Source organism: Chiloscyllium punctatum, chromosome 36, assembly GCF_047496795.1.
Source record: "Chiloscyllium punctatum isolate Juve2018m chromosome 36, sChiPun1.3, whole genome shotgun sequence".
NCBI lineage: Eukaryota > Metazoa > Chordata > Chondrichthyes > Orectolobiformes > Hemiscylliidae > Chiloscyllium > Chiloscyllium punctatum.
In genome coordinates, this window is record NC_092774.1 from 14,523,422 (window position 1) to 14,540,433 (window position 17,012).

A 17,012-nucleotide genomic window follows, 5' to 3' on the forward strand; every position below is an offset into this window, starting at 1 on the left:
GCTGGAGGCGGGACGGAACCGACAGCGGGTTACCGCACCGCGCCTGCGCTGCCCCAGCAGCAGTCGGGCAGGAGAACACACTTTCCAAAACCCCCCTTCCTTCAGAGAATTCCCACAGTGTGGAAGCAGGTCACTCGGCCTCACCGACCCTCCCACACCCACATCCCTATCCGCATTGCTCTACATTTAACCCTGAGTCATGCATCTTACCTGTACATTATGCCTAATTTAGCATGGCCCATTCAAACTAACCTGCACATCCCTGGGCACTATGGGTAATTTAGCACAGCCAATCCACCCTAACCTGCACATCCTTGGGCACTATGGGAAATTTAGCACGGCCAATCCACCCTAACCTGCACATCCCTGGGCACTATGGGGAATTTAGCACGGCCAATCCACCCTAAGCTGCACATCCCTGGGCACTATGGGGAATTTAGCACGGCCAATCCACCCTAAGCTGCACATCCCTGGGCACTATGGGGAATTTAGCACGGCCAATCCACCCTAACCTGCACATCCTTGGGCACTATATGTAATTTAGCACGGCCAATCCACTCTAACCTGCACATCACTGGGCAGGATGGGGAATTTGGCATAGCCAATCCACCCTAACCTGCACATCCCTGGGCACTATGGGTAATTTAGCATAGCCAATCCACCTTAACTTGGGTAAAGGTTAAAATTACAACTCCAGGTTGTAGTCCAACAGGCTCCTCTGGAAGCAGTAACCTTTGGAGTGTCATGAGACATAAGCATGGAAACAGACCCTTCGGTCCAACCTGTCCATGCCGACCAGATATCCCAACACAATCTCATCTGCCAGCACCTGGCCTATATCCCTCCAAACCCTTCCTATTCATATACTTATCCAAATGCCTCTTAAATGTTGCAATTGTACCAGCCTCCACCACTTCCTCTGGTCGCTCATTCCATCCACATACCACCCTCTGTATGAAAACATTGCCCCTTAGGTCTCTTTTATATCTTTCCCCTCTCACCCTAAACCTACGCCCTCTAGTTCTGGACTCCCCGACCCCAGGGAAAAGACTTAATCTATTATTGGAAGCAGTAACTTTTGGAGTGATTTTGGCAACTGTGCGGCATTTGCACGTTCTCCCAGTGTCTGAGCGGGTTTCCTCCCACAGTCCAAAGAATTGCAGGTTAGGTGAATTTGCCATGCTTAATTGCCCTGTAGTGTAGGTGCATTCGTCAGGGGTGAATGTAGGGGAATGGGTCTGGGTGGGTTGCTCTTCGGAGCGTCAGTGTGGACTTATTGGGCTGAAGGGCCCGTTTCCACTCCGGAGGGAATAATTATTTATATAAAATGCCCCCGATCCATTAGAGGGCCCAACATTAGTTTTAATTGGGTAGTAGAAATCTGAAGGATAATTGCTCGCTTCAGGACATCCAGACGTGAATGAATTTGGCACAGGACACATTGGGCAACTATTAAAGACTCCGTTGTATTTCACTGGGTTGTGGACTCATGCAGAGACAAGAACAACTTTGATAACAGTATTCGATTTGCAAAAGGAACGGCTGACCGATATTGAGAGTTTGCACACTTGGTTAAGCAGCTATGGGTCATAGCCAGGATTTAGGAGGCTCAACTCCCTAATTTGCACTGTTCTGGAAAGTGTGTGCTTCATTAGCCTTGGAAGAAATAAACAAGAGCTGACAAACTGAGATATGAAGAAGGTTGGAAAATGTTACAGAGAGACACACACAGGCAGAAGTTTGCAGGAAAGTTAACACTTCATAATCTGGTTTCAATGCACATTAGCCTGGGTATGATACTGATATCACAGGGGCCTCAAAAAGGACACTCCCTCAATACTCAAACCAAAACATGGGTGCCCCCTGCTGGACTGGTTTGTGTTCACTCTTTGCTGCTGCCTATTTCAGTTGATGATGTACATTATTGTACATGCTCACAAACCTGGTGGCACCCAGATTTTTGGAAAGCAGCTAGGAAAAGATCTGAAGCGTGTTTAATTTGTGAACAAACAAGGTGCATACTCTAAGAGGGATGCCCTGTGTTTGTTAACCACTTCCTTGCCTGGTCGGTCTTTTTTACTTGTCTACAACTTGCATATATACTATCACCTCCCATACGTTGTTATGAATATTGTCTAATAAGAGTAGATGTATTTAGTAGATGAATCAAAACCATCTCAAATGACTGAAACAGCTGACATTGGATTGTTGGACAAGTGGGAAATATTTGCATCAGTTAACCAAAGCACTTCAAAGTTTACAGTCACGGGTATGTCAAGCTGAAGAATTAGGACCGGGGCATTTTGGAGCCTGCTTCCTCGGGCAGAGAATTCTGCAGATACACTACTCTCTGGGAAAACCAGCAGCCCTCACTTCCTCCTCCTCATCTCGGTCCTAAACCTACTCCCCCCAAAGCTTGAGGCCTAGTCTCAGCTACCAGCAGAAATGACTGGATAGGGTAGGGCTTCATCCTCTCAGTGCAATGAATTCCCACTTTCTCCCAAATTCCCGGATGTACTCACTTAGTGGTTGCTGTCTCACAAATGAAAGATTTCATTCTAACTTCTTCCGGTCCTAAGAAGGGCAAAACATCTTTGAAAGCTGCTCTGAAAGCCCTGTCTTCACAACCACACTTCTGCTTTCACCGAAGACAGTTAGAGTCATACACCACACAAACAGATCCTTCAGCCCAACTCGTCTATGCCAACCATATATCCGAAATCAATCTATTCCATTTGCCGGCATGTGGCCCATATTCCTCAAAACCCTTCCCCTTCATGTACTCATCCAGATGCTGCTTAAATGTTGTAATTGTACCAGCCTCCACCACTTCCTGTCAGCTCGTTCCATACATGCAAAACCCTCTGAGAAAGTGGCCCCTCAGGTCCCTTTTAAATCTTTGTCCTTTCAGCTCAAACCTCGGCCTTCTAATTTTGGGCTCCCCTACCCGGAGGAAAAGACCTTAGTTATTCACCCTATCCATGCCCCTTATAACCTTCTATAAATGTCACCCCTCAGCCTCCAACACTGAGGGAAAACAGACCCAGCCTATTCAGTCTCTCCCTCTCACTCAAACCCTCCAACTCTGACATCAGCCTTATAAACCTTTTCCAAACCCTTTCAAGTTTCACAACATCCTTCCATAGGATGGAGACCAGAATTACACACAATGTTCCAAAAGTGGCCTAACCACTGTCCAGTGCAGCCGCAACGTGACCTCCCAACTCCTTCACTCAATACTCTGACCAATAGAGGAAAGCATACCAAACATCATCTTCACTATCCTGTCTACCTGCGACTCCACTTACAAGGAAGTATGAACATGCATTCCAAGGTCTCTTTCTTCTGCAACACCTCCCCTGTGTAAGTCCTGCCTGCATTGCTTGACCAAAATGCAACACATCACATTTCTCCAAGTTCAACTCCATCTGCCCTTCGTTAGCCTATCAGCCCATCCAATCAATTCTAATTTAAAGTGAACTCTCTTTCCTCTCTTATTCCTTCGAAGCTGAAGATCTCCATCCCACACACTCTCCATTCTCAGTTTGCTGAACCTAATCCCTGCTGTACCTCATTCTGAAGGGTCTGGTTCATGCTGATTAACAGGGCCATACTCAGGGGAGATCGAATTGAAACATACAGAATACTGAACAGTCTGGACAGAGTGGATGTTGGGAAGATGTTTCCATTGATAGGAGAAACTAAGACCCGAGGGCACAGCTTTAGAGTAAAGGGATGACCTTTTAGAATGGAGATAAGGAGAAACGTCTTCAGTCAGAGTGGCGAATCTGTGGAATTCATTGGCATAGAAGACTGCAGAGGCCAGGTCACTGAGGATATTCAAACTGGAGATAGCTAGGGTCTTGAGTATTGAGGTGATCGAAGGTGACAGGGAGAAAGCAGCAGAATGGTGCTCAGAAACTGATCAGCCACGATTGAATGGTATGTACAGACCTGATGGGCTGATTAGCCTACTTTCTGCTCCTATGTCTTATAGTCTCTTGCTGTCCAGGACACTGAGAATTGGGAGCAGGAGTCAGCCATTTGGTCTTTTAAGCCTGCCCCAGCATTGAACAGATCACAAATGGATATGGATCTCCCTACATCGAGATGCAGAGGCTGGGACTCTTTTCACTGGAGCATCGGAGGTTAAGAGGTGTCCTGACAGAGATTTAAAAAATCATGAGGGGTATAGGTGAGGTGAATGGCAGGTGTCATTTCAAGATTAGGGAGCAAACTTTTAAAGTGAGAGTAGAACGAGTCTAAAGAAATAAGGAGCACTTTCTGTTTAAAAAAAAAGAGTGGTTGGTGTGTGGAATGAATGTCTAGAGGAAATGTTGGACGCAGGTACAGTTACAATGTTTAAAATACATTTGGATAAGTACATGAACAGGAAAGGTTCGGAGGGATATGGGCCAAACACAGGCAGGTGGGATTAGTTTAATTTGTGAATATAGGCAGCATGGATTAGTTGACCTGAAGGGTGTGTTTCTATGCTGTATGTCACTGTTCTGTACTGGTGTTAAAACTATTTTCTTGCCTTCCCCAATAAACATCCACTTCTCTGTTCAAAAATTATATGAACTCAGCCTTGAAAATATTCCATGACCCCCTAACTGCAGGAAGGCATCCCCTCTTCTAAACTCAATTCCTCTTGCTAATATACAACTTGCCTTGCTGATTGCTTGCTGCACCTGTCTGACAACCGGCAGCGACTGGTGTAGGAGGACGCTGAGGCCCCTTTGCACATCCATACATCATTCCTGATGAAGGGCTCTTACCCGAAACGTCAACTTTCCTACTCCTTGGATGCTGTCTGACCTGCTGTGCTTTTCCAGTACCACACATATTTACTCTGATCTCCAGCATTTGCAGTCCTCACTTTCTCCACTTCCCAATATATCACCATTTAAACAATACACCTCATTTCTGCTTTTTGTTCCCCCACAGCAAAGGCTATAACTTCACCCTGTGGTACTGCACTTGCCAGGTGTTTGAGGCACAGACCTGGACCAGCTTTTCCAGAGTCTGTCCTCTTTCTGGATTCACTCCCTTTCTTTTCAGTTGCTGCAAGTCAACAATTGGATCCCAGCATGAAAATAAAAGAAATAGAAAAGGGAGTGAGAGGAGAGAGTGTGCTGTTGGACAGAGGAAGGAAATTACAGTCTTGGATGAATCTCAATCTTCATTGAGTGAGTGAGTGAGTGAGTGAGTGAGTGAGTGAGTGAGTGAGAGAGAGAGAGAGAGAGAGAGAGAGAAAAGAGCAGTAGCAGCTTCAGAAGCTCATGGGTCAAGATTGGAGTGGTGCTAGAAAAGCACAGGTCAGGCAGCATCCGAGGAGCAGGAAAATCGACGTCTCCGATTCAGACAATAGGGCTGTTCTGAATGGTAGGAGGACCAGGCTCTTTCTGGTGTTCCACTGCACCTCATTGGGCCAACAAATGAAGTTCATGCACCATTTTTACAGACAGATGGGAGCATGTGCAGGTTTTTGCAGACACCGATGAACACGTGCAGTGCTTGCTGACACCGAGGAGCATGCGCAGTAGGCTCTGTAGATATGCTGGTGTAACTGACCGATTCAACTGGCCAAATGTCAAGGAGGAAGAAAAAAGGGTAGAGCCACAATTTTGTTTCAGCTTCCCACCCCACGGCTCGACATAACCGTGCATGTTCCTTGCTTTTCTCCTTACCCTCACCCCTCGTGATTTTTCAAATCTCAATAAGGTCATCCCTCAACCTCCTCCAATCCAGTGAAAAAGTCCCAGCCTCTCCCTATAACTCAAACCCTCCATTCCTGGCAATGTCCAAGTAAATCTTTACCGAACCCCCTCTGATAATATTCTTCCTATTACAGGGTGACCAGAACTGTACTCAGTACTCTAAACAAAATGGCCTCACCAACATCCTGTACAACCTCAACATAGAACAAAAAAAAATTTATAACTAAGGAACAGGCCCTTCGGCCCTTCAAGCCTAAGCCGATCCAAATCCTCTGTCTAAACCTATCGCGCAATTCCTGAATCTGTATCCCTCTGCTCTCCACCTACTCATGCATCTGTACAGATGCACTTTTTCTTTTTACAGATATTTTTATTGAAAATTTAACGTTTTTACAAGTTTGCAAATAAAAAAAGACACGTAAAAACACTAATATACAATTAAATCTTAAATAAATAGCCAAAACCTGTCAAACAAAGAGAAGAGATACAGAGAAGATAAAGATAAACTCAACTAACTACTAATCTAACCTATAACTAACCAGAGTGTATGATCAAATATCTTACATTATTCAAAAGAAAAAAGGATAACATAGTAATTAAGTAGTGAAGTACATGCTCGGAATGAGTTAACATAATTCGTAATAAAACCCGTATTCACGCGGGATTCCTCTCCCAAGGGACCCCGGACCAGCCAGAACTGTTACCTCAACGAGATGAAAGCCCTTGAAAGAATGGCCGAAATATCTGTATCTATGGAATTCAAAAAAGGACTGCCATATTTTATCGAATAATTCAGTTTTTTCGTGCACCATATTTGTAAGGAAGTCAAGGGGAATACATTCCTTGATTAATCTGTGCCAATTCCTAAGTCCTAGAGGGCCCTCAGCCATCCAGTTTACTAAGATACCTTTCCTTGCATAGAAGGAGAGAATGGAAAATAATTTCCTCCAGAGCACATCCAGAGAAGGTAAGCTCGAGAAGCCCAGAAGAGGAGATACTGGATCTACTGTAATTTCCGTTCCCAAGATTTCTGTCAGGGCCTTTACTACTTTGGTCCAGTATTTGAGGATCTTATGGCATGTCCATTAGCGGTGTAAGAATGCCCACCTGTTTTACATTTGGGACACATTGGAGATGCTCCTGCCCTAAATTTTGCCAATCTTTCCAGTGCCATATGGGCCCTATGAAGCATCTTTAACTGAATGGTCTGGGTTCTGTTACAAATGAAGATTTTTTTTGGCATTTTCCCAGATGTCATTCCACTGTTCTGTAGAAATTTCCAGCCCCAAATCCTGATCCCATGTTCTAAGCAGATGGTCCATATCTTCCGACACTTCATCACGTAATAAGTGATAAAGAGTGCTGACCGAGGGTACACCCATTGGCCACAACACACTACGTTCTCTATCTGATTTATAGAGAACATCTAATAACGCAGTAGTCTCCAGTATGTAGTCTCGAATGTAGAAGTATCGAAAGAGGTCTCCATGAGGTAATCCAAATTTCTGATGCAGCTGTTCAAAAGACATCAGGACCCCCTTCTCGAACAGATCCCCTAAACAGGAGACACCCCTGGATCTCCAGGATTTGAATGCAGCATCTGTAAGCCCCGGTTTAAAACCCCATGCCCCCACTATAGGAGTATAGGGGGATGTTTTATGTGAATTACCCTCATTTTGCCACATTATATTCCAAGCTTTAATTGTGTTTAGTACTGTAGGGTTTCTACAGTGGTCCGTAATGATTTTCATCTGATCTAAAAATAAGAGGTGAATAAGAGGGCACTGTACTTGAGAAGCCTCGATGTCCATCCAGATTGATTGCGGGTCAGACGTGACCCAATCGGCTATGTAGCTTAACAAGGAACTTAACTGATACTTCCTAAAGTCTGGAAAATCCAGCCCTCCCCCCTTGCCTGTGGAAGCTGTAGCTTCCTTAACTTAATAAGGGGCCGTCTAGGATTCCAGATGAAAGAACCCAGCCAACCATACAATCTGCGCAGTGCCGTACTCGGCAGCATTCTCATCGGGTATAAGAGATCGGGGCAAGACATTCATCTTAATTAGGGCTATTCTACCTAGCCAGGAAATTGGAAGGTCTCCCCAACGTTGAAGGCCCTGTCTTACCCTTTCCAATAGATGCACAAAATTGAGCTTGTATAGCTGGCCAAATACTGGGGTGATAAAAATGCCGAAGTATAAGAAACCCTCCAGAGACCACTGAAAGGGGAAGTGGGATCCGTCCAATAAGTGGGACATACCAGTGAGGCATGGCCTCCGATTTTGAAAAATTCGTTTTGTAGCCTGAAAATGCACTAAATGTATTAATAACTTGGATTAAGTGAGGCAAGGACATCAGAGGATTACTAAGAAAAAGGAGATCATCATCAGCATATAGGGTAATTTTATGTTTACCTGTACCAACCCTCGGGGCCGTTATATTAGAGTCAGCCCGTATCGCTACCACCAATGGCTCAATTATTAGCGTGAATAGCAACAGTGAGAGAGGACATTCCTGACGGCAGCCTCTCCCCACTCTATCTGTGCCTAATGCATTGGTGATCACAACTGCTTTGGGATCATTATACAGTGTTGAGAGCCATTTGGCAAATACGTTTCCAACGCCAAACCTTTCCGATGTAAAGAACAGGTATGACCATTCAACCCTGTCGAATGCCTTCTCCGTGTCCAATGAGACTACTATTCCCGGTATTTTTTCCTGATGACAGACTTGATTCACATTCAAGACCCTTCTAATATTATCAGATGGTCTACGGCCCTTAATAAACCCAGTCTGCTCCTCTTTTATGATATATGGCAGCACCCTCTCGAGCCTCAATGCTAATGTTTTAGAAAGAATTTTAAAATCTACAGTTAGCAAGATGCATAATCTTCTGGATCCTTTCCTTTTTTGAGAATAGGGGAGATATTCACCTCTTTCAGTGAAGGTGGGAGGCAGCCCTGACTATTTGTGTAGATTAGATTAGATTAGATTACTTTACAGTGTGGAAACAGGCCCTTCGGCCCAACAAGTCCACACCGCACCCGCCGAAGCGCAACCCACCCATACCCCTACATCTACCCCTTACCTAACACTACGGGCAATTTAGCATGGCCAATTCACCTGACCTGCACATCTTTGGAGTGTGGGAGGAAACCGGAGCACCCAGAGGAAACCCACGCAGACACGTGGAGAATGTGCAAACTCCACACAGAGAGTCGCCTGAGGCGGGAATTGAACCCGGATCTCTGGCGCTGTGAGGCAGCAGTGCTTACCACTGTGCCGCCCATGTAGTTATACATGTCCATAAGTGGGGCCAGCTAATACTCCTGTGAACTCTTTGTAAAGTTCAACCTGAAAGCCCTCTTGGCCAGGTGCCTTACCGCTCTGAAGTTGCCTGATTACGTCAAGTATTTCCTGGGTTGTTGGGGGAGCATTCAGGACTGATACCTGTTCCAGGATTAAGTCCGGAAAGGCCAGGCTTTTAAAAAAGGACTGCATCCTCCTGGCTCTATCTTCACAACCCTGCGATCAGGATTAAACTTTCTGAAGATTGTGTTGATCCTTTTAGGATCGTGAATCAGAGTACCAGCACTTTCCCCGATAGCCGTGATAGCTTGAGGGGCCCTTTTTCTCCTTGCGAGTTGTAGGCGCACGTGGACCTGACCAGGTCGTCACAGAGGAAACGGAAGGTGGAAAGGGGTGGGGAGGGAAATATCTCCCTGGTGGTGGGGTCTTTTGGGAGGTGGCGGAAATGTCGGCAGATGATTTGGTTTATGCAAAGGTTGGTAGGATGGAAGGTGAGCACCAGGGGCGTTCTGTCCTTGTTACGGTTGGACGGGTGGGGTGTGAGGGCAGAGGTGCGGGATGTGGACGAAATGCGTTGGAGGGCATCTTTAACCACATGGGAAGGGAAATTGCGGTCTCGAAAGGAGGAGGCCATCTGGTGTGTTCTGTGGTGGAACTGGTCCTCCTGGGAGCAGATACGGCAGAGGCGGAGGAATTGGGAATACGGGATGGCATTTTTGCAAGAGGTAGGTTTTACCTATGTGAACAATGAAGGCAAGTGTGCGAAACACCTTCTTCACCCCCATCTACCAGTGATGTAACTTTCAACAACAATGAACCCGAACACCCCCTGGTCTCTGTTCTACAACACGACCCAGGCCCTAACATTACTTGTACAAGTCTTGCCCTCCTTTATTTTAGTAAAATGCAAACCCTCACTTATATCCATACCTCTCTCATACACACACTCTCTCTCAGACATACACATACACCATCCTCTCAACACTCTCATTCTCCATCACAAATCACACTTCATCAAGCAAATACACACTCACCGACACACAGTCTTATACACAAACTCACATACACACTTTCCTGATGAAAGGCTTTTCCCCGAAACATTGATTTTTCTGCTCCTGGGATGCTGCCTGACTTGCTGCAACACCACACTCTCGATCCTAAACTTATTACCCGCTATTTCTGGGCTCCCCCATCCAAAGGAAAATACCATGTCTATTTACCCTATCCATGTCCCTCATGACGATATAAAAGCATATCAGGTCACTCCTCAGACTCTGGCAAGCTACGGAAAACAGTCCCAGCCTGTCCTTCTGTCTCACCTCACCCAGGTCACCAAGACACATACCTGAGGTCGCAAAGTCTGCTCCCTCTCTGGATTCACTCCAGTTGCTACAAGTGAGCCTGCTCCGCAATCATTAAGATCATGGCTCATCTCCTCCTCCATGCACTGTCACAAGGAACCCCTTAATTCCAATACCAGGCAAAAACCCATCCAACTGTGTCTTGAATATACTTAATGAAGCTGCCTCTATTGCTTCCTTGGCCAGAGTATTCCATAGATTTTGATGAAAGCCTTTTGCCCTAAACATCGATTTTCCTGCTCCTCGGATGCTGCCTGACTAGCTGTGCTTTTCCAGCACCACTCTAATTTAGACTATTCCATAGATTCATGACCCTCTGGGAAAAGCAGTTCCTCATCTCTGTCTGAAAGCTACTCCCTCTAACCTTGAGGCCTAGTCTCACCCAGCAGCAGAAATTACCGGACAGGGTAGGGCTTCATCCCCACAGTGCAATGACCATTGGGAAGCTGTTTCCATTGGTAGGAGAGACTAGTACCAGAGGACACAGCTTTAAGAATAAAGGGAAGACCTTTAGGAACAGAGATAAGCGATGTCGCCTTTTCTGCCGTCAGCGAGGAGCATGGACAATGTGTTGGTGACACCAGCGAGCAGGTGCGTTGTTGTTCACACCAAGGAGCAGACACAATATGCTCTGTGGCGATGCTGGTGTTATTGACAGATGTTAAGTGTTCAAATGCCAAGAGGAGAAACAAAGGGTAGAGCCACAGTTCTTTTTCCCCCAAGTGGCTCAACGTTTTTTCGCTTTTGCATTTGGTCTGGCTGCTCAACTTTTTTTTTAAAATGTCTTTTTGTCAGTGTAGGGGTGAGGTTCACAACTAGAGGGCATAGGTTTAGGGTGAGAGCAGAAAGATATTAAAAGGTACCGAAGGGGCAACTTTTCCATGCAGAGGGTGGTGCATATATGGAATGAACTGCCAGAGGAAGTAGTGGAGGCCGGTATAATTACAGCATTTAAAACACATCTGAATGGATATATGAAGAGGAAGGGATTAGAGGGATAGGAGCCAAGTGCTGGCAAATGGGGACTAGATTAATTTAGGATATCTGGTTGGCATGGACAGGTTGGACCGAATGGGTCTGGCTCCGTGCTGTACATCGGTGACTCTAAATAATAAAGTCTACTTTTCCAAATAATAAACTATATCCATGTTAACAAGGCTTAGTGCTCCACATTTACTAACCATTCTCAACAGGTCCTGCCCCTTCAATGACTGAGGAACATATACATGCTGGTGTATAATCTCCTTCACTAGGATTTACACACTACCCTCAGCAATTACACAAGTAACAGTGAGGGGGGTAAACAGCCCGAGGATTAAACAGACAGTGAGGGGGGTAAACAGCCCGAGGATTAAACAGACAGTGAGGGGGGTAAACAGCCCGAGGATTAAACAGACAGTGAGGGGGGTAAACAGCCCGAGGATTAAACAGACAGTGAGGGGGGTAAACAGCCCAAGGATTAAACAGACAGTGAGGGGGGTAAACAGCCCAAGGATTAAACAGACAGTGAGGGGGGTAAACAGCCCGAGGATTAAACAGACAGTGAGGGGGGTAAACAGCCCAAGGATTAAACAGACAGTGAGGGGGGTAAACAGCCCAAGGATTAAACAGACAGTGAGGGGGGTAAACAGCCCGAGGATTAAACAGACAGTGAGGGGGGTAAACAGCCCGAGGATTAAACAGGGATTTTCCTAACGGCCGCCCTCCCGCCGCTTCCTCGCTCGAGCGACTTCTCCTCCCAACCGCCTTCACCCCCGCGTGACGTCTGCACGTGGGAGATGGGCGGGGCCGGGGTGGGGGATGGGTGGGGCCCGGGGTGGGGGGATGGGCGGGGCCGTGGGGCCTCACCGTCACCAAGTCACAGCCACCTCGCGCTACAACTGTTCATTCACAAAAACAAACTCTCCTGTCTCACTCTGCAGCTGCGGGGGGCGGGGACACTGCCACGTTTCGAGGAGCCCTGTCTACATTGGGAAAGCTCACGGCTCAATTTAAACAGATATTCCGACATCGAACGGAACGGCGTCATATCTAAAGGGGGAAATCTGCATTTTAAAGGGACATGGACATTTTAACGGGTATTTCTGCAAATAAAGAGGTTTAAATGGTCAAGATTATATTTCAAAGGGATGTGAGCACATTCAAAGGGATATCTTCATATGTAAAGTGACGCAGTTATATCTAAATGAATCTACATTTCAAAGAGACGTTGCCCTATTTATCAGTCGAGACAATAGGTGTGAATTCTGTCTGCGTCCCAATTGTTAGAAACAAACTTAATAAAATTTAGACGAGACCACCACAACTGGAAACAAGAAAATTTATTACAAACTTGCAAGTAAGGGTTTCAAATGCAGAAGCAAATGAGCAAATTAGAATCAGGTTAGTGTACAGTTATACCCTTTGAGCTGAGTGAGTTGATCTCTCCAGACTCCTAATGACCCAATCTCTCTCACTGTACCAGACCACTGCCCAGCTGCGCTCCACCCTTATTACTTCCCCCTTCCCCAGGTTGGCAACCTTCCTCTCTGTCAGTGCTGAACTCAACACTATTTTGTCAAGATCTGGTTTAATATTTTGTATCAATTCTGCTGGTACATTCCATCCTCGGACATTTCATTAACTTGTATCGTTTTGTATCGCTCAAGCATTTTGGTTATCTCAGCTTTTTTGCTGAAAGCACAATTTTTCAAAAAGGACTTTTTGCTATAATAATTACACACCAAAGTTGGTGTTTAATTAACCACAATTATACACTGAAAAGTAAAGATACTCTTCTCTAAATACCTGCAGGATGAATAGTTCTCTTGCTGTACCCCTTTTCTGTATGCTTTTTCTATATCTGCAAAAACAACACTTTACCCCATTTCTCACGATTCCCCCATTTCTTTTCTTTAACCATTTGTTGTATTTGCAATCTTATTTTCTGCCCTCTTTTCACCCTATGATGTCAAGGCTCACAATCTAGTCATTTCTGTCCTTCTAAGTTTGTCTTTTTTTTAACTCTAGGAGTAATCTGTTACTCTCTCTTTCTTGCGCTTGTGCTATTGTCATGACCGTTATTGGTTGTTGTCCTCCCAAAGACATTACCAGCTTAGTCATTATCCACTTTAACACATTAAACCCTATCAGTAAACCTACAATTATTAGTTGCACATAAATGCCTAAATTCACGAACCATTTTCCCCACTCGGTCAATCTCCAGTTACCCCATCCCCATCCTTAATCTTTTCGGAGTTCATCTCCAATTTGTCTTATATGGTTTATCTTTTTCTTTACTATTTCCACCTTATCTTCCACTATGGAAGAGGTGTCTGGGATGAAGGTGCAGCATTCTTTACCAATCAGAGCACAAGTTCCCCCTTTTCCGGCCAAAAGATAGTCTAAAGCCATTCGATTCTGTAAAGCTGTCGGTCTCGTGGCAATCATTTCAGTGGTTATGGCCGATATTTGGGATTGAGATTCCCCATCGTGCCGGTGTTATCATTAATTAAATTTTCAAGGGCGGCCGCCATTTCTGTATTTCCACCCCTGCCCTTGTAGTGCCGTAGTTTGGGAGCAGTGTCCACAGTAGACGGTCTCCTTCAGAGACCTCTCGGGTCTTACGTCTTATTCCCCCCCCCTCCTTTCTCAGGTTGGGCTCATGCTTTTCTATTCGGAGGTGAGGGACTATATAAGCGAGGGAACAGCAGCCACTCCAACCTTTCTGGTTTTGAGGAAGTGTTTCGTCAACTTCATAACGCGACACATTCGATCACCCGAAAATATTTTTCCCCGGGAATAAATGGATAGGCCTTCAGACCGCATCCCCAACACGTTCCGTTTAATATTCAGGGAGTGGTCGTGGCAGTGGCCTGACTGGTGTGGACACAAGATGATTTTCCTAGTTGGAAAGGTGCAGCATCATTCTGATGACAGAAACAGGTGGTATTCACTGCTCCTTTCGGTGGGGAAATTCTAAGACTGTCAATAGCGCCCTGATTTTTCAGGGCTGGCCTTGGGAACCATCCCGCAAAGTTATATTTGCTCCTTTCAGATCTCCACTTTGTATTATTTGAACCCACATCAAATTATTGTACATCGTATTTTTTTTTAGTGAGCGGTATTATTGAGGTGGGGATTCCAAGATTTGCTATGGTGTGGGACCTCTGCACAGACCCAACAGTCGGTAAGTCCCTCTTGTTCAGCATAATTCTGGCACAGCGTAGTGAAGTGATTTTTCCCACTTCCTTGAATAGTTAGTACTACTAACATTACAATACTATACCAGTATCTACCCATCTCTGAACTCTGCCCACCATCCTGTCTTAACATTTTGGATGTCACACAGCCCTTACAATCAATAACAATATATATATATATATATATATATATCAGCAAACGTTAAAAGAATCTTTTGTCTCAGTTCATTCTTTCTTTCTTAACTTTCAGAGGGTTGTCTGTAGGATGAGCGTGCCACTCCACCTTTGGGGCGTTCACAGGACCTTTAACGGGAGTGTGATGACTCCACCCTTCCTCAGCAGTCCGAATAGCTGTTTCACTAGTTAGGAGGGTTAGGAATGGTCCCTCCCAGCTCGGGTACAGTTTGGTCTCTTTCCAGGTCTTGTTCAGGACCCAATCACCCGGTTGTATTCGATGTACTGTAAACTCGAGTGGCAGTGTCTGTACCAACAGGCCTTTATTCCTAAGAATAGACAAAGAAGAGCTGAGTGCCACTATATAGTTCGTTAAAAACTTATCATTGAACTCTGACCAGCCGTTAGGCAGTTTTTCAGCCTCGATAATGCTTCCCTCGATCCTGTCTACTACAGTATATTCATTGTGCTTTTTACCCTCAATCATCCGGGAGGACCCGTCGATAAACAACCGAGCTCTCGCATGCAACGGTACGTCTCTTAAGTTCATTCGCACTTTAGTCTGATATTCGGTAATATCAAGGCAGTCATGTTCTGGATTGACCGGGGTCACCCCCCTCTCTCCGCCACAGAAATGCAGCTGGATTCAAGCAACTGTCTGTGACTAACACAAGGTCATCCTGTTCTATTAAGATTGTCTCATATTTCAAGATCCTAGAGTCTGTGAGCCATTGTCCTGCATTCTGATTTAAGAATTCTTTGCCTTTTACTCCAGAAACCTTGAGACCTTTGTTAGTTAATTTAACACCGCTAGGTCTAAAGCTTAGGGATGATCGTGCTGCTCCCGTATCCACTAAAAATACTGATTCCTCTCCTTCAGGTCCCACCTTTAACTTTATCAAGGGTTCCCAGTGGGTCTCAGGAGGAGGGAACCCCTGACTCCCCTAATCTTCATCAAAAATCATCAATGATACCGCTTCTCTTTGTCGTCCTAACCTTGGACATCGTCTATCGTAATTTCTTCAACTGCTGCAACCATTATTTTAGCTTTTTGTTTTTGTTTCTCCTCTTCCCTTCTCACACACACTTTCTGTGCCTCATATCACAGATCTTCTATCTGTTTTTCACTCCAGCCTTCTAATCTCTGTAACTTCTTTTGTACGTCCTGCCATGATTTAGTTACAAATTGGACCTTTAAAAGTCAGTAATGTAGCTTTCCATTCTTTAATTAACAATGAATGAATGCAGTCATGTTTTGAATTAACCATGAATCAATAATGACAGGTCACTGAGAATGTATGAAGGAATCCTGCCAATTAATATTGATTCAGGCTAACGCATTTGAATTATTATAAATATTAATTATTAATTATATATTTTTGCTCAAGCACATTCATTTTTGAGAACCTCGACAGATTCCATAGCACCCTTTGCAGTTAATTAAATCCCCAATTTGATGGCAATATCTCGTCATGAACGCAAGACTGATTCTTCCTGCCTCTCATCACAAAACTGTTGCCATAATCCAATTAACTTTTGTTTTCGTTCCCACTCCCGTGGGCTGAAAATTGAAGGGTGACCTTGCTGCCCCCGTATCGACTCGGAAAACTACGTCCTCTTTGTAAGGTCCCACCTTTAAATTTATCGAGGGTTCCTGGTGGGTCCCCCGGGGCAGGAACTCCTGACACCCCTAGTTTTCATCAAGGCTCATAAACGGCACTGCCTTTACTTCCTTTGTCGGGTCAGGACACTCTCTCTTAAAGTGACCTGTCTTTCCACAGTAATAACATCCCGCCTGTGGGGATTTCCACTTTGATCCTTGTTCCTGTCTCCCAGACCCCTTCACATCTCCTCCCCGATCCTTTCTCCTCCCTTTAGTTTCAACATGCTGCCTGCCACCATTCCGGTTTCCTTCTCCTTTTAGTTTTGTCCTTTTCTTTATTACCTCATTCACCGTGGCTTATCATTATTTTTGCTTTCTGTTTCTGCTCCTCATGTTACGTTGCCAGATCAATGGTTGAGCCGATTGAACCAACTGAACAGCTTTAGGGCCACCTCATGGCCATTCCTCATCACCCAATGTTTTGTTTAGACCTTGATTCTTTTCAAGAAATATTGCAATTTTTCTTGCTCCCTGTAATCTCAAATACAATTCATCAATTGATGCTTGCTTTTCTTTAAAGCCTGTTCCTAACTATACATTTTGGAATCTTACTTGTAAATATATATTTATCTATTATAAATTCATTTATTCAGTGTTTAAT

The 17,012-nt window shown here is 44.9% G+C and overlaps 2 protein-coding genes across 2 annotated transcripts in view; both read right to left on the reverse strand.

Moving 5' to 3' along the window:
• LOC140460739 (uncharacterized) overlaps positions 1 to 17,012 on the reverse strand; it is a 200,566-nt gene that overhangs the window by 154,226 nt on the left and 29,328 nt on the right. The window lies entirely within an intron of this gene.
• LOC140460012 (uncharacterized) overlaps positions 1 to 17,012 on the reverse strand; it is a 56,547-nt gene that overhangs the window by 3,196 nt on the left and 36,339 nt on the right. The window contains exon 7 of the mRNA XM_072554417.1: positions 10,378 to 10,479. Coding sequence (XP_072410518.1) covers positions 10,378 to 10,479 — 102 coding nt within the window. The remainder of the gene's footprint in view (positions 1 to 10,377; positions 10,480 to 17,012) is intronic.